The sequence below is a fragment of the Chlorocebus sabaeus genome, chromosome 8 (genome assembly GCF_047675955.1).
Source record: "Chlorocebus sabaeus isolate Y175 chromosome 8, mChlSab1.0.hap1, whole genome shotgun sequence".
Taxonomy (NCBI): domain Eukaryota; kingdom Metazoa; phylum Chordata; class Mammalia; order Primates; family Cercopithecidae; genus Chlorocebus; species Chlorocebus sabaeus.
In genome coordinates, this window is record NC_132911.1 from 120580888 (window position 1) to 120602693 (window position 21806).

The window sequence follows — 21806 nt, forward strand, 5'->3', positions numbered from 1 at the left end:
CTGTTAGATATCCCAGGGGAGATATCAATCAGTCAGTCAAGAGTTCAAGAGAAAAGTCACAGCTGGAGGGAGACATCAAGTTAAGAGTCATCAGCACGTAGATGGTATCTGAAGTCCTGAGAGTGGAAGAAATTGTCATGGGAATGTAAAGATGGAAAAGAGAAGTCACGGACTAAGCCTTGCGGTATTTCAGTATTAAGAGCTGGGAGATGAAGAGGAATCAACAAAGGAATTTAAGAAGGAATTTAAGAATGAGCTTCCAGTGAAGCAGGAAAAACAAACATCAAAGAGATTAAGACTGAGATATTGCAGAAGTCAGGTCAAGAATTAGTCTCCGGGATGAACGAGTGATCAACTGCATTAACTGTGAGAACGTGCTGATTAGTCAGGTCAACAAAATCATTGTGAGCCATGTGACAACCATATTTTTTATTGTAAGCTAATAACTTGAATGTATTCATTTATGTTTTAGAGACAGGGTCTTGCTCTGTCTTCCAGGTTGGAGTGCACTGGCGTCATTGTGGCTCACTGAAGCCTTAAACTCCCTGGCTCAAGCAATTCTCCCACCTCAGCCTTCTGAGTAGCTGGGACACAGGCATGTGCCACCCAGCCTGGCCAGTTTTTATTTTTATTTTTATTTTTTGTAGAGAAGGGAATCCCACTATGTTTCCCAGGCTGGTCTTGAACTTTTGGGCTCAAGCGATCCTCCCACCTCAGCCTCCCAAAGTGCTGTGATTTACAAGTATGAGCCATCATGCCCACCCTCAACATGTCTTAAACACTGGCAAGGATCAAAAGACAAACTACAAATGTGTCCCAGGCCACTAGACTTAGTGTTCTGCATTTTGGGACGGGCAAAGATTGAGAGCAAACAGAATCTCAAGCTGTTTCTCCCTTTCCTGGCTACTCACCTAGAAGCCCAGGTAACAGACAGACTTTCTCTTGTTTCCAGAAAAGCCCAGCCCTGGTTTTCCCCACTCTGGGGAGAGAAACAGCTCAGCAAGCTTGTCCACCCCCTGAACCATCACCCATACTGTCCCTTTAAACCAGAACTCTGCTTCCCACTCTCCTTTCCTAACTCTCGTGCATCCTTCAAGGCTCAGTATTTGTCACTTCGTCCAGAAATGTTTCCTGACTCCCCAGTCCGAGTCCCTAACACCTGCTGCATAACCCAATCCTGGCATCTATAAAATTGTTTCAATTGCATTCTTATTAATCTGTGTTCCCTAAGATACTGTGATAGGGCAGGAATGGTGTCTTGGATATCACTGATCTCCAATCGGTGAGCCATCATGCCCAGTCAATAAATTGGATTTCTGATTTAAGTCTCCTATGATCTGGATACTTACTCCAAGTTGGAGCATTTAGAGCAAAGAATCTGCTTTGAGTTTCCCTATCCAATTGGGTAAGCCCCAGGCCGGGTGCAGTGGCTCACGCCTGTAATCTCAGCACTTTGGGCCACTGAGATGGGAGATTTGCTCGAGCCCAGGAGGTTGAGGCTACAGTGAGCTGTGATCGCACCACTGCGCTACAGCCTGGATGACACAGCGAGACCCTGCCTGAAAAAAAAGCAAATTGGGCAAGCCTCAGGGTCTGAACCACGGTAAATTTCTGTTACTTTGTGAGGCTGTTTGGCGACCACTGTGCTTGTACAATAGCTTTAGTCACAGTTAAGCTTTGTCACAAGGAGGGTCTACTTTGAAATTCAGTCTGCACATCTGCCTCTAACCAGCCTGCCCTGTCAGAGATCATCGATTAGCTGCCATGAAGAGGCATCCCAAATGAGTTGGGTCTTTCATGGACAAGTTCTGAAGTCATTCCTACATACCAGAGTGGATGGTGCAATGGAAGCCATGGCCCTTATCACAGATTCGGATTTGTGTAGTAGAAAAAAGACTTGTCTGGGAACCAGGAAATTGTAGTTCTAGTTCCAGCATAATCACTTAACTCAATCTATAGTTACTAAATTTCTTGAGGCCTGGATACGCTAGGTTATGTAGCAATAATAAATTAACACTGACCTCTCAGTGGCTTCACACAACAAAGGCTTATCTCTTGGTCCTCATGTGTATCTATTCCAGGTCTGCGAAGAGGCTCTCTTCCCTCCAGTCACTCAGGGACCCAGCCTGATGAAGGTTCTATCACCTAGTAGTTTCTGTAGCATTTCTCCCCTCCTTAACTACCAGTGGTCCAGGAAAGAGAAAGATGGAGGAGACGTGCACATGTGCTCTCACGGCCTTAATTCAGAGCTGTGCTTCACTTCTTCTCAGAGCCCATTGGCCAGAACTAGTCACATGACCTTGCCTAACTTTAGTTGAGCTGCGAAATATAGAGGAACAAGTGGAATCTTCAGTGACAATTATAGTCTAGGCCATATTGAGTTTCCGCATCTGTTGATAAAGTTATAATAATAATATGATTTACCTCACAGAGATGTTGGGAAGATGAATGTATGTGACATGATTAACATAGTGCTGGCTCATAGAAAGTATATTCTATGCCATAATAAGTATATTATTATTATTATTATTATTATTTTTTTTTTTTTTGAGAGGGAGTCTGAGTCTGGCTCTGTGGCCCAGGCTGGAGTGCAGTGGCCGGATCTCAGCTCACTGCAAGCTCCGCCTCCCAGGTTTACGCCATTCTCCTGCCTCAGCCTCCCGAGTAGCTGGGACTACAGGCGCCCGCCACCTCGCCCGGCTAGTTTTTTTGTATTTTTTAGTAAAGACGGGGTTTCACCATGTTAGCCAGGCTGGTCTCGATCTCCTGACCTCGTGATCCGCCCGTCTCGACCTCCCAAAGTGCTGGGATTACAGGCTTGAGCCACCGCGCCCGGCCGGTATATTATTATTATTAAGTGGGCAATAAGTTGTGGCATTATGATCACTATATAGTTGTTCTAAAAGCAAAAGTGACTGTGCCTAAGCTCTTAACCATTTGTCACTTTTGGGCCATCCTGAAGGGATTCTGCTGTACACTGTGCTCAAGGATCAAGAAAAGGGAGACTTACAAAAGATTCTAGGAAAGCTTATTGTTGAAGTGGCTGCCCTTCTCTGCTCTACCTTTGGTCCTACCCCTTCTGCCAATCCTGGCCATGAACGCCCCTGTCAGCAACCCAGGGAAGAGTCTGAGGACATTGGAAGCCTCCAGCTCTTTCTTCTCCTACATGATTTTCCAGGGCTCAGTGTTCCCCTGCTGCTGTCAGTGTGAGACACTCCTGTGGTCTCCAGAGTCGTGATGGGCCCACTCAGGTTTCCTGGCAGTAAGGCTCATATGCAAACAGAGCTGGAACCAGAAGGAATTCTAAAAATGGTCCCACTCCACAAGCACACTCTTGTCTGGAAATATTTTTCAGCTTTCTATTCTGTTTGGTGGGTTGTGGAGGTAAAAAAGAAAAATAAACAAAAACGAAAACAAACCTACAGGATCTGATTAAAAGCCAAAAAGGCTGTTGTAGGAGAGGTCACACTTCTTGTAAACATACAAATGCACAGCAGACTCTCTGAAGGCAAGGTGGTCTTTGAGCCTAATAATTAGTAGCAAATTTAGCCAAGCTGCTTAGCCTGAGAGTGATTTCTGTCCTCTGACTGCTACCTTGGCTTAGATTCCTTAACTGGGTCTTCCAAATCAGTGTCATGCCTTTCTACCTCCATGCCTTTGCCTGTGCTATTCTTTCTTCCTGGAACGTCCTTTCTTCCTATCCCTTGCACGCCACCTGTTGAATAAATCCCACTAATTCTTCAAGGTGTAGTTTAAATGCCACTTACTGTTTCCTTCTAATCTTTGAAGGCATAATCACAAGGATTATGTCTTTGTATGCTATTAGCACCTAGCATGGTGTCTGGTGTTCAGTAATGTTGAGTTGAAATCCCCCTCTTTTCTTCATTAATTTTATCCTTCAGTGTTTCAAGAAATTTGGGGAAAGTTGCTTCTGCCCCAGAGTCCCTTCAAGAAAAGCCTTAAGTGTTGAAATTCCCTGAGACGTTTAAGCTTGTAACACTTGCAGTGGTTCCCCCAAGAAATCAACCCGAACTATCTTGTATCCTCTTACCTTGCTGAAATTGACTTTCAAATGAAGGCATAATGTTATCTTCATCTCATATGAGGACTCTTCTTCCCAAGGAAGCTACCTTGTTATTATAGCAACTACTTTTGTGGAGCTTTCCAGATTGCAAAGTATATGTGCATACATTATCTTGTTTAGCACTCATTGTGATCCTGGGGCTTGGTTGAGCAGAGGATGACATTTCATACACAACTCCTACAATCTAGGGAATCTGGCAGTCTCTGTTATTTCAGCAGAGTCAATCTAAACAAATTATGGATGGCTTGGGGGAAAGAAACTCAGATTTACCAGCTGCTATAACTCTCCAAACAGCATGAAGAAAATGACACTGTTGTTTTCTGGAAACCAAGGTTTCATACCCAAGAATTATTGCAGGGATTTGGAATCCCAAATCAAGTATTCTCCTGTATTTTACCACATATTTAAACTCTGAGGTGCTCGCTTCCAAACTGGTCAGTGTAGCAACTGAATCGGGGGCCATTAGCCTTTTGTTCTGACCCAACCACCTCTGCTAGGTGGGCTTTGAACCAATTTCAAAAGGACACACCCCATAGGAGCCTTTTGATCGGTGAGGTAGGGGATAGCTTGGTGGCCCTGGAAGAAATGGGTAACTAATGTTCCAAGAGCAAACCTTTGACTCGTGGGAGATGGAAGGTGGCAGGTAAATTATTCTCCCGTTTTTTTTTTTTTTTTTTTTTTTGCATGGGCGGGGGGCTGGGGGGGTGGACGTAATCTAGCTCTGTCACCCCCGCTGGAGTGCAGTGGCACAATCTTGGTTCACTGCAACCTCCACCTCCCGGGTTCAAGCCATTCCCCTGCCGCGGCTCCCCAAGCAGCTGGGATTACAGGCACGTGCCACCATGCCCGGCTAATTTTTTTGTATTTTTAGTAGAGATGGGGTTTCACTATGTTGTCCAGGCTGATCTCAAACTCCTGACCTCAGTCAACCCTCCAGCCTTGGCCTCCCAAAGTGCTGGGATTACAGGTGTGAGCCACCGTGCCCAACCCCTTTTTTGTTTTCTAAGCAAAATAAAACACACTTACCAAAGCTTACAGGAACTGTATGTTTAGAAACTGTTAAGAATTCATATTCTATTCTCAAAACCAATTTTCACGGAAATTGGCTTCACAGGAGTTATTTTCATCCTTTACCATGGACATGCTGAAGCCAATAAGACTGATTGTGCCCTCAGAGTCACACATTGGATTAGGTAGTTCTAGAATTATAGACAAGTCTTCCAAAGATCCATAGTCAGCTAGTCAAGAGAAGTAGACAGGCAAAGTATGACATATCATGAAAAGTTTTATCAGTTATGAATAAAGTATCGTGGAAATAGAGAAGATGGCGGAATAGTTTCTCTGGGGGAATTGAAAGAAGGTTTACTTCTTTGGAGATGTCCTTTCTTGAACTTACCAAAAACTTACCAAAATTAACAGCAGCTGTGTGTTTTGTTCCCATCAGTACATTTAGTTCTAGCATCATTCCTTGCTCAGAGTAAAGCACTCAGGAAGTATTTTGGCCTGAAAAACAGCTAATATATAGCAGTGACCACTGGCCAGGCACTATGCTAAGTGCTTTCTTTGCATTGTGTTATTTAATCCTCACAGGAGCCTTACGAGCTTCCTCAGAAGAGAACCAAGAGTTAAAGAAGTTAAGATGGTCACCACAGTTTCTAGTTAGAGGCAGACCTAATCCTGAACTCACCTCTCTTGCATTCCAACCCATGTTCTCAACCACTGGACCAAACTCACTCGGTCAATTAGAGAAGCTGTCTTGCTGTTTTGATGATCATTGCTGGTGTGATTACTGGCCACCCATTGGTGCCCTTAACTCATTTTCATAGCACATAGCAGACTGTCACAGTTGCAGTAATTAGAACAGGACCTGAGAACCCCTTTGGCCAGATGCCTTCTAGAAATAACAATGTACCAGTTTGCTCAAGTTGGAGAGCTTCATTCTCTCCTTGAATTGCATGAGAATTTCCCCCTGAACAGCTGTTGGCCAACTGAGAGCTAATTAGTCCTAGAGCATAAGTAACAGCTGATCATGGAGGGCACTTCCTCCCCGCAGCCGCAGCTCCAGATGCTGGCCGAGCATTTGAGATGGCAGCTCCGAGGTAAGGCTGAATTCTGGTATCTGAAAACGATCCGAGAATTGTCTGCTTGAGAACCACTGGAGTGCTTATTAAAAATGCTGATTCCCTGGCTAAATGTCAAGCCTACAGGTTTACAATCTTCCATCTGACTCTTGAGCTAACATCTGAGAATCCCTGCATTGTTTGGCTTTGGAAGACAGGAGGAAATGAGACTTTTGTCTTTAGGTTTACATTTTTCAAGTCCTGCTTTTCAGAAGACATTTCCATTAGGTTGGGAATGTTATACAACAGCTGTCACACACAGTTAGCAGGGCACACATGAAGCATAAAGTCAGGTGAGGATGCTGCCTGTGGGCCTGGAACATCAAATAGGGCCTTAAAACCATTGGACAGCGTTCTTTAAGAGGAAGCAGCCAGCCTGTGGCCTTTGAAGCGGTGACAGGAAAGAGCCCAGAAAGCCTTGCTTCTTTAAGTGGCACAACTTGCTTTCCTTGTGGTCCTCAAAGTCAGCTCAACAGAAGCCACAAACCTGAGGTTTATGAGCTGGATCTGTCTGCCAAGGTGTGTGTGGCCTTCATGGTATTCAGTTTTAAATCATATACCACATTTTACAATCAGGAGTGAGAAGAATCTGGACCTCTGGCCTTTCCTGAGGCAATGAGGCAATGCTCTGTCTCCTTTTCTGAACTAGCGGTTAGTAACATGACCAGATGCTGTCCTCAGCTCAAAGGGGGTCCCTGCCCCATTTCATCCAGTTCAGCACTGTTCCTCCTCACCCTCCACTGCTGGTCACCTGGCTGCTTCACTCATTTCCATGACCTGCCTGGCCACCTAAGCGTTTGCACGCATGACCTGGAGCACAGCTGGGAGGACAGCAGGGGGAATACAGAAAGCCGGGCAGATGGCTCTTAGGGCATGGTCTTGAAATAAAAACCTTCCTGTCCTACCTTTTTCAAAGTCCCTCTGCTGATCTGCCAGTTGACTCTAATGTGTTTAGAGGAAACAGTCTAAATTTTGAGTAACTGGAGCTGTTGAAGTAATCTCTGCAAGTCTTCAATAGTGTGAGCAAAGGAATGGTTATTTGAAATGTAGGAACAGAATCACCAGGTTGAGAGGACATGGAAGGTGAAGGAGCCACTCACCAAAGATGAAGCATTAGGAAGGTCTGAAGTAGTAAAGTAGAATTCAGTTGTAGAGAAATTAAAGTGTATGTAGTTCCTGCAAGTAGAGATGTCCATCTCACGACGTACTCTAGAATTAGAAGTTTAAAACCTAAGTGCACCTAAGCGGCATGCGCCTAAGCAGCCTGAATGAAAGCCAATGTTATCTTCATCATACAAATGTTAGTTGTTTTCCAAATTGCTTTTAATTAGCTCATACGGTTTTCACAACTCTTGGAAATCGGTGGGACTTTAATTTCATTTTTAGACCCAGATACAGAATGAAGCATCTGAAGTTTCAGATTCTATAATCAAATTAGGATTATAGCCTGGGGCCTAGGCCTCTGGCCCATTGCTCTTCCCACTATACAACTCTGGTAACTCCAAGTTTCAGAACAGTCATGAGACTGGATTCTACTGTCTACACCTAGGCCTTTGAATTCCAAGTCAAACACTCATGGTTCTGCTCTAGACATCATTTCACTTTACTATGCGAAGCCATCTTTTACATTTTAGCAAAAGCTTTTTATCATCTGAGAATCTTTTCTTTCTGAACTTCCCCCAGGTACTGTGGCATGCTGTATTCTAGGCTCTCAGCACTTTCACATTAATCATAACTCTTTACTAGAGGTATCTATGGCAGTGAGCCCCAAATTCAAGCTGCTTTGGCTTTCAGGATAATTGGTGCTTAGTCAAATCTGATTTTTTTCTATTAAAAACAGCAACATATTTACACTCAAATCAGGGTTTAAACCATAAAATCTCAGTGCTTTAAAGCTCACAGTGGGGGCTGGGGGACTGGGGGGGCAGGGGCAGCAGGACTAGTCAAGAGGCTAGAATGTAAAAGTGGGTACATGTCAGGTAACTGAATGTCCTGGTTTTCAGTTAGGCTTCTGAGACTGACCTAGGGTATTTCCAGCACCTGCCTACCCACCTAGCTTGTTTGGAGCACCAAGGATGTACACCTACTGCATGTCAGTTTGTATGTACTTAGCAGTTACAGAGATATATTTATGTCCCAAAGCTTCCTCTGTACCAGCCACTTGTTAGTTTCATTTTTATTCTTAATACATTCACACATAACAGTTATACATTTATTAAAATTTCAGGTCACATAGTTCTGTTAACAAAGAAGGCTGGAGACAAGCTAGTCTGTCTTCCATTTGTAGTCTAAGACCTCTTTTGAAAAATTCATTTGGTTTATATGGACAACTATTCTAGATAAGGCAAACAAAGGTTTTTTTTTTTTTTTTTTGCCTGAGGTGTTGGGCTATAATAACTTTTTCAGCCACCTTTCCCTTGGGGACCACCACCAACTGAATAACAAATACTCAAAAAAGTACAGCTTATAACACAACTTTTATTAGAAAAGTTATACATAACATAGCATCAACTATTTTCAAGAACAATATTAAACCCGATAAGCAACAAAAACCAGACTAACAAAATGTGTAACAAGAAACTAATGACCTTTCTAAAATCAAACATTCAATTATCTACAATGTCTTTTTACAAACGGGGAAAACTCCTTGGTTTACAGGCACGTCATATTGAATATAAAGCTGCAAAAGCAATTTTATACAATTACCACTCTCAAGAAACTGAATCATTAAAACAGTAATTACGAGTTCACAAATTTAAAACATTTCACATAATTTTAAATTATTGGGTATACACTGAAGTCTGAGTTTCAAAAGTGATGTTTTTGCCACAAAAGTTCCAACACTTAAGCTGTAACTTTCAGTGTTAACTTTGCCCTAAAAAGTTAAGACATATTCTGATAATCATAATAGTCACATGATTTCTGATGCTATCTGGTCTGTTAATAATAAAGTCTTTATTTGGACGTATTTTTCTTCAATTAAATTACAGGAAACTGGATATAAGATTTCGTTGCAATGCTATTAAAGTTCCAAACACAGGAGTGTGCAGCACTGGAAAAGGAGATCAGTACTAAAACTTATAATAAATACCAGAGAAGCCGTTAGTTTTTACAGCATTGTCTGCTTAAAAGCTAAGTTGACCAGGTGCATAATTTCCCATCAGTCTGTCCTTGTAGTAGGCAGGGCAATTTCTGTTTTCATGATCTGAATACTCAAATATATCCAAACATCTTTTAAAAACTTTGATTTATAGCTCCTAGAAAGTTATGTTTTTTAATAGTTACTCTATTCTAATCAGGCCTAGCTTTGCTCATTTTGGAGCCTCACTAAAATAACAGATTTCAGGATAGCCAAGTTCATCAGAAAGACTCAAATGGAATGATTTACAAAACAGAACACTTAAACCAAGTCAGTCCTATCTTTTTGTAGCTGAAGGTTATCAGTCACAACACAATTTCACGTACACCTCTGCTCATTAGGGAATTACACTTAAAACGAGTCTCAAGAGGGCGACCTTTGTTGTTTCAGATACCATCCCTAATCGGAGAGTGGTTAACAGAAAGATTGCCAGTGTTACTGATGGAAAGGCGTTGTTTTTTTTTTTCTTGTCAAAGACTCACACCATAGTTTTAAATTAAACTGTCAGGCATTTTCCCAGACAGGTTTTCCTTTTCAATGCAGTAATGAAGAACTAAGATAAAAATCATGACTTTTGACTGCCGCTGAACATTATTACATGCACCAATATTGCACACATCTGTTCTGAACTGTTAAAATCATCTTCTGAGTCCTTGGGGTGCAGTTTTCTCCATCAGAACACAAACACAACCCATCTAATCAGTTTCCCTCAAAGATGAAATTGACAAATTTAATGTACTGGAAAAAAATGAAGAAAGAAAAAGGCAAAGACTTTGTACAGACAAAAATCTAAGTTTTCTCAAAGGGTTCTGTGTCCCCTACACATGGGGGCAATTCGTAAGCACTAGTGAATCAAACACTAGCTATAATGTTTCTAGCTCCTCATATAATATGGAACCTTGGTCCAGGTGTTGCAACGATGTCACTGTACGGTTCTTCCTGTGTCAGCTCAATAGCTTGCTGCTTTTTAAGAACCAAGAAGCTGTAGAACTTTGCGGCAGCTTGTTTTCTGTTCGTGTTTCGACATAACTCAAGCAAACTGATAGATTCAGCTCCAGTTTTAGCAAGAGCACGCTGAAATAAAACCAAAAAAGGATAACTTAAAGTAACCTGTAAAATAAAGTAGTAATTCAGTGAGGATGCTGACACAGTTTGAATATCTGTCCCCTCCAAATCTCATGCTGAAACGTGATTCCCCAGTGTGAGAGATGGAGCCTAGTGAGGTGTTTGTGTCACGGGGTGGGGGTGGGGATGGGGGTGGTGGTGGATCCCTTATGAATGGTTCCCCGCAGCAATCAGTGAATTTTTGCTCATTAGTTAACAAGAGAGCTGGTTGTTTAAAAGAGCCTAGCCATCTCTCTCGCCATGTGACATACCTCCTCCCCCTCTGCCTTCCACCATGACTATAAGCTTTCTGAGGCCTCACCAGAAGCAGACGCTGGTGCTTTGCTTCTTGTACAGTCTGCAGAACTGTGAGCCAAATAAACTCCATTTCTTTATAAATTACCCAGACTCAGGTATTCCTTTAGAGCAACACAAAACAGACTAACACAGATGCTAATTTTGGTTACTGGAAAAAACAAACTATATATTCTGCTCAGGACAAAGACTGCACTTTTTAAAACAGTATATGATTCTCATGTTAATCAAGAGGGTAAAAGGCCAAAGTATGTTATGGTACATCTAAAATCTAAACAAGAAAGTCCAAGAAACCAGCAAAATTGTTCTGGCATGTATTATTAAAATAATCAATTTATTTAGACAGCTAATGTAATATAATAGTAAAATCTAGCACTTACAGTTTTTAAAGTAAAAAAAAATTAAATGTCAACTGTCCTATTTTAAGAAACCTTGAGCAACTTGCTTGGCATTCTGCAGATGTTCAAGGTATCTTGTCTGTGTCTAGGACATTAAAGCACAAGGAAAAGTGACATCTCATGCTACATAATGACCCAATAAATGTAATAATCCATCACATTAAATTTACTCAACGAAAAACAAGAAGGTGCAGGCATACAAAGGAGTTGTGTAATATGTCACCACGGTTCTGCTTTTCAGGCTTACTCTTGGCCTAATAGTTTATGTATTTAATTAAAACATTTAAAAATAATGTAGTTTTGGGAAAAGTTTCACAAAAGTATGCTTTCTGTTTCCAGCATGTAACTTTTTTTTTTTCAGGGAACAATGCCAAAACCCTCTGATAAAGCATTTTCCTCTAAGACAACAGCAGCAATACCTGAAGACCATGAAGCATCTGCTGAGTCCTTTTGTTCCATCTTCTTTCTTCCTGATCTTGATCACCCCCTGATGCATCTTCATCCTGAATGAAAATGACCCCCAAAAAGCTGACAAAACAAGTCCAGTGCAAAATGAAGTATTTCTACATCTCCTAAAAGCTCAACTACCCTGAGATTGTGTATTTTGAACTAATAGAAAACTGTACTTAATGCTGCTGAGCAATCACTTAGCATCTAGAGTATAAACTGAAGAGTTTTTCTTAAATTACAAGGCACAGTCCTCTGTTTATATGCAAGCAAACATTTGGCTAAAAGTATGCTTTCATACTGCACTATAAGGATGCTGTCTACACACACTATGTGGTCTGTGGACACTGCTGATCATGGAGCTTTTGGTTACTGGTCCCTCTTCAAGAACTTAAGGATAAAAATCAACTGTACCATTAAATATAATGTTTATTCAACTAAATATACATACATAAATATTGCAACATGATTTTCCAGATGACTTATGTTCTGGCAGACTCCTAATCTCATTGTGGAGCAGTACCAAAGAGCCTGCAGACTAGCTAAGTTGAGGATTTATTATTGGTCTATATGGCGTTTTAAAATGAAGGGGCTATAACCCTTATTATATATTTCACTTGAGCAACATAGTTCTCAGCCACGTGCTGCCTAAATGACTTTTTAAAGTCCAAGGTGGGTGCAAGGCAGCAGTTGTGATGTTCCCAGGCTATGCTGAAACTATATACAGAAACCACAACTATTTTAATACTCATTCACAACTAAGTCTGAGATAATGGCATACCCTCACACACAGGAATAGCTCTGAAGCTAATTTTGGTTGTAAAATAAGGTATTCATATTAAAGATATGCACTATTATTAGAATTAAGAACAGATGTTAATGAAAATTTATCCAATCCATAACCTTTTTTGGTCCTGAAGAAATTTAAACAGCTTCAATGCCACCTAAAGGACACCTTATTTTAAATTAAAAGGTTTAAGTAACATATCTGACAGAGTATCAAACAGAAGAATAAATTCTAAGTCTTAACAACCTCAATGATCCAGAAATAAGGAAGAAGAAGAGGAGGAGGAGGAGGAGGAGGGGAGGGGGGGAGGGAGGGAGGCAGGGAGGGAGGGAGGGAGGAAAGAAGGAAGGAAGGAAGGAAGCAAGGAAGGAAGGAAGGAAGGGACGAGGGAGGGAGGGAGGGAGGAAGGGAGAAAGGAAGGAAGGAAGGGAGGGAGGAAGGAAGGAAGGGAGAAAGGCAGGGAGGAAGGGAGGGGGGAAGGAAAGGAGGAGGGAGGGAAGAACGAAGAGGAGGAGGGAGGGAGGGAAGGAGGGAGGGAGGAGGAGGAGAAGGAGAAGGAGAAGGAGAAGGAGAAGGAGGAGAAGGAGAAGGAGAAGAAGGAGAAGGAGGAGAAGGAGAAGGAGAAGGAGAAGGAGGAGGAGGAGGCCCTTCAACAGCGTAAACACGCCCCAGGAAAAAGAAACTGATTCCTGAGACATCTCTTACTTTGTAAAAAGAAAAAGTCATTCAAGGCTTCACTCAGTCTAAGTTTTTAGCAAAGTTATGCTTTACCCTGGGGTCCAACTAAAGGAAAAACAAAAACAAAACCCAGACAAGTGGAAAATGTACGGTTATCTGATTTCCAGGCCACCACAGATACAGAAGAGGTTATAAGTAGATGATAACAGCAGTTAAGAATCGACCACTGACCACAAGATAGTAAAAGCAGCTACAAGCAGTCTAGAAGTCAGGCAAGAAATCAGCGTAAAGGCAATTTCATGTCCTTCAACAGCCCACAAGGGAGCCAATGAGTTACAGCACAGCATAAAATTTGATGTTCCTAACGATGATCGATACCACTATGAATTTGGTAAAATTTTGCTTATATTCTTCTTTTTATATAACTCTGATGCTCAACATCAATTAAGTTAGCCCCAATATGAAAAATAAAAAAGCTGGCTGGAGGCTTTTGCTAAAGCTGGAATGAAAATTATTAATTAGTTTACCTCTTCCTCTTCATCATCTTCTTTTTCCTTCTCTTTCTCCTTCTCTTTTTCTGGCAGAAGTTCCAACTCTGGTATTAGCTGACAGATATTTGGAGGTTCTTCTGGGGGAAGCTCTACAGGTGGTATTTCCATCTGCTCTACCTGCTGAGGCTTAAAGCAATACAAATAAGACAATTTAAGATGTTTTTAAAGTAGCTTATTTTAAATATGCAAATACACAGTGGCTGAAGTTTTCTAGTCGAAAATACTGAGATTATATCTCCACACTTCCCCACAAGAAAAAATTATAGTATATATATTTTTTTGATTTTTTATAAAACTACATTGAAGTAGCTTACAAAAGAAACTGATCGTTATCTTAAACCATGTTTCATTTTCATACTTACTTTTTAGGAGTCAAATGCTTTTTAACTACTAAAGCTTCTGTAAGGTTATTATATTGTAACTTAAAAATCATAAGCTTTCACTCTGAGAGTCTTGAATGTCTCACGGCAGCAAATAATAGGAATGAGGACATTGCTTTTCTGGGTTCACTTCCTATATTTATTTTCTCTCAGGCTTAATATAAAGAGTTACGAACATTAAAACCAGTCTTTAAGAAACCAAAGAATTACCAGAAGGAGGGTGGTTATGAAAGTCACCTACTCATTACTGTCTTCCTAGTCCTGAGCTAATACAGAAAAATGCTCTTATTGACAACTCTTACCACCAGAGGGCACAGAAAGCTAGTTCTTAAAATTGGCAGAGTATTCTTGATGGAGGCTGAACAAGAAGCCTAAAGTTATCAAAAAGTCTCCCTTTGCTCAAATTCATTTATTCTATAGACTTAAGATTGGAAAGCCCTAAACCAAACCCTACTATTTCCTCCTTCATAATTGCTTAGCTTTCCTATCCTAGCCGAACTTAATGGTAGTCAAAGTCTGAATGAAGCAGACAGAAAATGCTTTACATTTTCTCAGGTATTTGACAAGTTTATTCTGATTACTTAATAAGATGACCTAAAACTGCCTAGTACTGAAGGTATGCAGGAATGTTTGCCAAATAATAAATCAGAACCAACTTCAGAGTCAAGGATGCTCACTCTGCAGCACTCTAAAGCAATACTATTCAAAAAGAGTCAGAAAGACTGCAGAGACTCCCAGAACATATTCTCCCATTAGGAGTGGACTGTCTATATCCTGTTGCTCTTCTTCCTCGGGACTCATTCCTTACCATTTTCTGTCAAAACCAAGATACTTTAAAAGGCCTCCCTAAACACCACTTGCTACTGCTGTATGACTACCTTCAAATGACTTAATGGATAGATTTGCTTACTTACAGGCATCACAGGCTCTGGGTCAATTTGTCCAGCTTTTCGCTTAACTCCCTGAGGCGGTGGTGGAGGCATAGCTGACTCATCTATGTTTGTTCTGCTGGCCTCCATCACTGACTCCTGGAGGCGGCTTGGCTCTTCTATAATGGGCTCATCTGCAATTGGTCATATGAAGAGAAAACATAGGTCATACAGTTTTAAACATTATAGAATCATTTATTTTTTTAAACTAGTACACTAAGGCATATGTAATGTTTTCTTTAATAAAGAAGGCCAGATAAAATTTTAGTTCCATAAAGGTTTAGTCAATTTTTAGCAATATACGTAAAGGGGATCTTAAAAGGACAAGTCCTACCCCCAGTACAATGTAGGACAATTCTTTAGCAGACTATCTCCCCTGCCAGTTCTGAACCTTAAACCTCTGGAAAGACAGGAAGCTTCATACTTAAATAAGGCAATTAGGTCCAATGTATTTCCCTGCCCAAACATTTGAGTATATCTTTGATTCCTCATTTCTTTCACTCTGACAGTATAAAGGTAAATTTTAAGCCAAATACTCATGTGAACTTCATCAAGGAACTATTCTAACAGAACAAACCGATAACATCACGCTGCTGATGCTGCTGTTGCTGGTCCTCTCTAGGAACCTCTGGATTTTCAAATTCTTTGAGGAATTCATCCAAATTATCTGCCTCTCCTCCTTTCCTCCTTTTCCTAAGGTCTTCTGGTACAAGCGGTGTAAGACAGCGTGTAAAGAGCTATAAGAAAAAAAAAAAAAAAATTTCAATGATAAAATAAATCTAACTAAAGTCACCACTGATTTGTATCTTCCAAAAGTATACTCTAAGTGTATAATTTAGCATGGCTTTTATCATATTCACAATTCATTCCATCTGAAAATGATTTTAAATGAGTTTTCAAATTATAACTGCAGACATTTTAGATAAACTAAAAAAATTGTATCCATTATCTCACAACCTTAAGGGGTTTTCCATTTATCTGCCTGCAGTTTATTTTCATATTCATCAACTAAAACTCATCCTAACTGGTCTCATACCAAACAGCTTTAAATTGTGTTTTCTTCACTTACATGGTAACCTTATTAGCTATCATTCAAACTATTTTTTATTTTTATTTTTTGAGTCGGAGTCTCGCTCTGTTGCCCAGGCTCGAGTGCAGTGGCACAATCTCAGCTCATTGCAACCTCCGCCCCCAGGTTCAAGTGATTCTTGTGCCTCAGCCTCCTGTGTAGCTGGGATTACAGTGTACCACCACACATGGCTAATTTTTATACTTTTAGTACAGACGGGATTTCACCATGTTGGCCGGGCTGGTCTCTAACTCCTGACCTCAAGTGATCCACTCGCCTCAGCCTCCCAAAGTGCTGGGATTACAGGCATGAGCCACTGCTCCCAGTCTCATTTAAACTACTTTTAATGGTTACATATTTCATTTTGAACCATTCCTCTACTCTTAAAATGTCAGGCTTCTCTCTTTTTAAAACTGTGAACAAGAATGTAATCAACATTAACAGAGGTAGCTTTTCCATACTTTGAATTACTTCCTTAGGAAAAATTTCTAATAATGAAATTACTGAGTCAAAGAATAAATAGTTTAACAACCTTCTTAAAAATAATTATATGACAGTGCTTACAATAAAAGAGCACAACTTTGTTGGCTCTGGGATATTTTAGGTTTAGAATATATTACTATATTCTAAATACACAGTAAAATCAATAGGTTCTGTGCATATCTCAACTTCAGATAGAACAGTAGCCGAACAGCACTGCTTCATTCACCAGACACCTGTGAATCTTACTTTGGAATATTGTGGAATGTGAGCAGAAAAGAGCCTATAAATGGAAAAACAAACAAAAAAACAAAAAACCTCCTGAAGCCAGAATTCTTTACTGTGGAAAAAGCAGAACCACTCATGGTTTATTCAGAAAACATTTCAAGAATTCAGATGTAAAACACACTAAGACGATATAAATAATAGTTCATTACAGAGAGAAGTATTATTAAACATGTCGGTGGCTTTTTAAAATAAGGAAAATTCATTTTACATCTTTTAGAAATGCAGGTGTCACTTATCCATATATTTCAAATAAAGCTATGCCCAGTACACTGTGATTTAAGGCAGAAAAAAGAAAACGTGCCATACGGTTGCAAAATACTTAATCAAAAATGATTCAAAGGTTTTAGAATCTTTTTTTTTTAGATGCTCAGAATGTATATGAAGTAAAAATTCTGCAAACTGTATTACCTTCAGTAGTCTGTTATTCCACAAAGGCTGAGCAGGTAAAGAAAACAATTTTTCTACTCCTCCAGTCTCTTTCCACATCATCAATTTCTTGGTGGGTGGTGCCAGATCCAAAGTAGTAACAATATCAGAATAATCACTAAGTTGTGCTCTAATTGTCTTGCTATCCAACTCTTTGACACTGTCAACAATGAGCTTCCTCTTCCTCTTGGCTTTTGTTTCTTTAACTGGAATGATGATAAAAAATAAGATCATTTTCCTGAGAGGCCAGCATGGAACACACAGTTACAAGATCTGGCCTGACTATATTCCCCTGCTTTTCTACACACAGACTCTAGCAGAAAAGTTAAACTTCATGAGGATAGAATGTTTTAACTGATGTTTTCCAACCATCATTTAGAATAGAGGCTGGAACAAAATAGAGGCATTCAACAAAAATTTGCTGAATGAGTATAGACTTTTAGCACAAAATAAGTAAAATGATGTAAGGTCCAATACATTTTTGCCTATGTAGTTTTATACTGCAAACAATGAACATATCATACTCTTCAGAGTTGGGCTCATTTTCTCATTTGAAACAGGGCCCATCACTCAAACTCACAGACTGAGTTTTCTTTAATGATTGCAAATACTATTATTTTTATTAGAAAAGTTGTAATTCATATATGGCAGTTGTGGAAGCTGCTTGATAGAATGAACCAAGCCCAGGCCCAGTCAGATAGAACTGTAACTCCATCCTAGACATTTTACAAGAGTCATTTCTAATCCTTAAAACTTACAAGTAGGTGGTATTGTCTCACTTTTTTAAAATGCAGAAAAGCTCATGGGGTTAAATAAAATCCTCAAAATTTCACCCTGTCAGACATACCCCAAAGGTTTTTGGATCAACACTTAAAATATATATATATACACAAAAAGATGTTACACACAGTGAGAGTCTCTCTCTAATCTCACTATCTAATAAAGTATATATTTTACTTAATTGTACATTTCCCTCATCAATGGGAAACCCAAAAGGGTAATCTTGTTCTACTTAAAGGTAAAAACTATGTCTAAATTACACTGTAATCGATTTCAAGTATTCTTTCCTACTGTCCTCATAAACCATCTAGAAACTGTTAAGTTTTATATCCCCATTATCTCAAACTGTCTGTCATTCAGAAGCAGCCCTCCTCAAATTAAATAATGTGTCTTGCAATGTTACTTAAAAAAACTACAAGAAAAAGATTACTTATTCTAGAATTTTTGACATTTCCAGTTTTTAAATTTAAAAAGATTTCTTTTTTCAGAATGTGCGGAAAAAGGCAAATTCTAAGAGCACATAAAAAAAAAATTTCTTTTTGAAGAGACAGGTCTTACTATATTTACTGCCCAGGCTGGTCTCAAACTCCTGGCCTCAAGTGGTTTTCCTGGTTGGGCCTCCCAAAGTACTGGATTACAAGTATGAGCCACCACACCAGCCTCCAGTTTTGTTTTTGTTTTTAAAGAATACTTTTAGTTTTTTTCCAGCTTGTAGCCCAACTGTATAGCATTTAGAATTGTAATTTATTGAAAAATGCTTTCCAGTGTTTTCTAGTTGTTACACATGTGAGCTGCTAACATTTTGGGAACCCCAGGAGACTAAGATATGCATTATCAGAAAGCTTGTTCTATACTTTTATATTTCACAGCAACTTGCACAGACATTCTACAAAATACTCAAAATTATAATTCGATAGAAGAAAGACTATGACAGATGACTGTGACTTAAAGCAAGAAGCCTAGTTAACGAAAGCAACAGTAGCATATCAGTAGACAGGCAAAAAAACCAGAAAAAAGCAAGAAGCCTAGTTATCTAAAACAACAGTAGCAGATCAGTAGACAGGCAAAAACCAGAAGTAAGGCCTTATGTTGTATGCTGTATAAATCTAAAGGTTCATATGCTCACCAGTTATATCAATAGGTTCCAATGCAAATGCTTCTTCCTCATTTGGAACAAGGGTTGTTTGATCAGTCATGGTTGGCATTGGTTCAACGGGATCCACTGAATCAGGACTATCAGGCCCACCCACTGTAAAAAAAAAAAAAAAAAAAAAAAAAAAAAAAATACAGTCACAAAAAGCTTTGGTATGTAATATATATCCTACAAATGGTGGGAGAAAAATCTCTTCATGAAATAGAAAGAAATCCTATTATTACTAAGAAAAAATATTTTTCTAGTTAATGGGAAAGCCCCACCAGACTTGTAACTCAATTGGCCAAACAATGGGGAGGGGCGCAAGATTAAACACAGAATCAGAACCAGTAATAAATCATAAGCACTGTACTTAAAGATATTTGTAATTCATTAAAAACTATAACTTCTAGTTTGTCATCTTCTATGGTAAGTATCTGTTTGGATGCCATACAATCATCCCCAGAATCACTGAACATGAAATGCTTACTTGATACATTATCATCCTCATCCATATCGTCATGTGCAGGTTGCTCTGGCAACATCACCCCTGCCTCAGAGAGGGCAGGGGGGTCATCAAAGATACCGCCATCATTATTACTAATAAGTTTGTCATCTGAAATAGGGAATGTAAGTTAGTTGTAATTTCTAAAAGAAATGCCAAAACCACAATAGCCAATCAATGGAAAAACAAAATTACGTTAAAAGGGATAAAATTTAAACATATATTCAATTTTTATCTGTTTCTCCTCCAGGTAGTTTATAAAAGTATAAAACACTTAGTATATAAAAAAATTCTCATTCTTCATTTGTATTTTCTAGTTCATTTATCTATTTTAAAAAATATTTACTTAACACAGCTATGAAACACAAACAGAACAGTTTTAAGTACTAATAAAATTCAGCATTCTGATAAGCATATTTAAGTTTTGTTATAATATTTTAACAGGCTAATTTTACCGAAATGTCTTACTGAACCAACTGATCACAATTCACTCACATATATCTAAAAGTTGTTCAAGACTCAGAATTAGCAACTGCTTCCAAAACTTTACAATAAAGAAATTCTGTTTATGTTCGAGTAACCATCATTTTCTCACATACCTAATATTCCACCATCATTTCCTTCTCCAAAATTATCATCCTTATATTGGTCTTCATATTCTAAATGGTTAATTTTCTCATTCAGATTGCTGGTGCTCTGTTCAGACTCTAATAGGAGGTTAGAAGTAGTAGTGCTTACTAACATGTCGTCATCCTCAAAAGCACTGCCTTCTCTCATTATCTCACGATCATCCATTCCAAAATCACCTAAACAAATTTTGTCATTAGTTTAGAAAGATTAGAAATAGCACTGTGATAAAACAGCTAATGATTTATTATAATTATGTCACATTTGCTTACTGAAGTCTTATCTTCAAATGTTAAAATATCTAGTTTAAACTTTAAATCTTAGCATCTAAATTTTTAAAAATGACTCAATTACACACAGCTACAATACTTGGGCATGACTAGCAAATTCAACCTTAGATCTAGATTTAAATGATCCTAAAATATGTTAAACTCTAAATATGTACATACTGTTACATTAATAGTCACAGCTTAAACTTTCTTGTTATATTGTGTTTCATCAAGAAAATAATCTGGTTCTGGGTACAGTGGCATGTGCCTGTAGTCCCAGCTACTTGAGGCTGAGGTGGGAGGATCACTTGAATCCAAGAGTTTGAGGCTGTAGTGTACTATAATCCTGCCTGTGAAGAGCCACTGCACTCTAGCCTGGGTAACACAGCACAGACTCCGTCTTTTAAAAAAGAGTATGGCTTGCTACTAGTTTTGAATACCTGTTTTTGAATAGCAAGTATAATAGGGAAACTAACCGTTCCAAAATGGTTGGTTTAAATGTGATCACTACTTCAATATCGGGACTCCTCGCAGAAATCAATATATAGGTTCTATGATTGTATATAGGGAGAGGAGTAGGTAAACAATTAGCTCTAAATATGAAAATGATGCTTAATATACTGGTAAGAAAGCCAAATTCTTTTCTTGATGAAAATGCATTACATGAAATTTTAAGTCTTTCTGTCAATGTGAATATAGTCTGGTTTTCTTCTGAAATTGCTATTAGCGGCACAATATAACACTATAAACTAATGGCTAGTAATTTGTTTCTCTTTTACCAAAATCATTTTCTTGTAAAATGCTGATGTTCCCAACTTCTTCTCTCATGGTTATCTCTTCCACTCTACTCTGATTCAAGCTGAACTGCTGGGCCACATCGATGTCACTTTAAAAGAAGGTCAAATACATTTTAGTCTCAAGTCTCACTGTGTTTATAAGGAAAAAAAAATCCCAATTCTCTCTATAAGAAAAATTAAAAATATATATATATATACACACACACACACAACCCACCAAGTTTTAGAAGCCTTAATATTTAATATCTTCATACATTCCAGTATAATCCAAGAATGCAAGTGATTTGAAAATTAACTTGTATTTAAATTTGAAAAGCATCAATAATCAGCAAATACAATGTAATATGCAGAAGTCACTAAACCAAGTATAGAGGAAAAAATTAGAAATGATGGGCTAGATAGGCATGGGTTTTCATTAGGACCGTGCAACTTACAGGTGGTGTAAACTCTGAAGTTCCCTGACTTCCCTGAGACTCAGTTTCTTCCTCTAATAAAGAATAA

The 21806-nt window shown here is 39.0% G+C and overlaps 1 protein-coding gene across 2 annotated transcripts in view; it reads right to left on the reverse strand.

Moving 5' to 3' along the window:
* Positions 1-8662: 8662 nt before the first annotated feature.
* The window catches only part of RAD21 (RAD21 cohesin complex component), a 28926-nt gene continuing 15782 nt past the window's right edge, over positions 8663-21806 (reverse strand). For both annotated transcript variants that reach the window (XM_008001409.3, XM_038000195.2), the window contains exons 5-14: positions 21288-21394; positions 20212-20418; positions 19598-19723; positions 19102-19224; positions 17178-17401; positions 15510-15669; positions 14918-15066; positions 13600-13749; positions 11580-11663; positions 8663-10417 (exon numbers count right to left, since the gene is read on the reverse strand). In XM_008001409.3, the coding sequence (XP_007999600.1) occupies positions 10226-10417; positions 11580-11663; positions 13600-13749; positions 14918-15066; positions 15510-15669; positions 17178-17401; positions 19102-19224; positions 19598-19723; positions 20212-20418; positions 21288-21394 (1522 nt within the window). In that variant the 3' untranslated portion in view covers positions 8663-10225. The remainder of the gene's footprint in view (positions 10418-11579; positions 11664-13599; positions 13750-14917; positions 15067-15509; positions 15670-17177; positions 17402-19101; positions 19225-19597; positions 19724-20211; positions 20419-21287; positions 21395-21806) is intronic.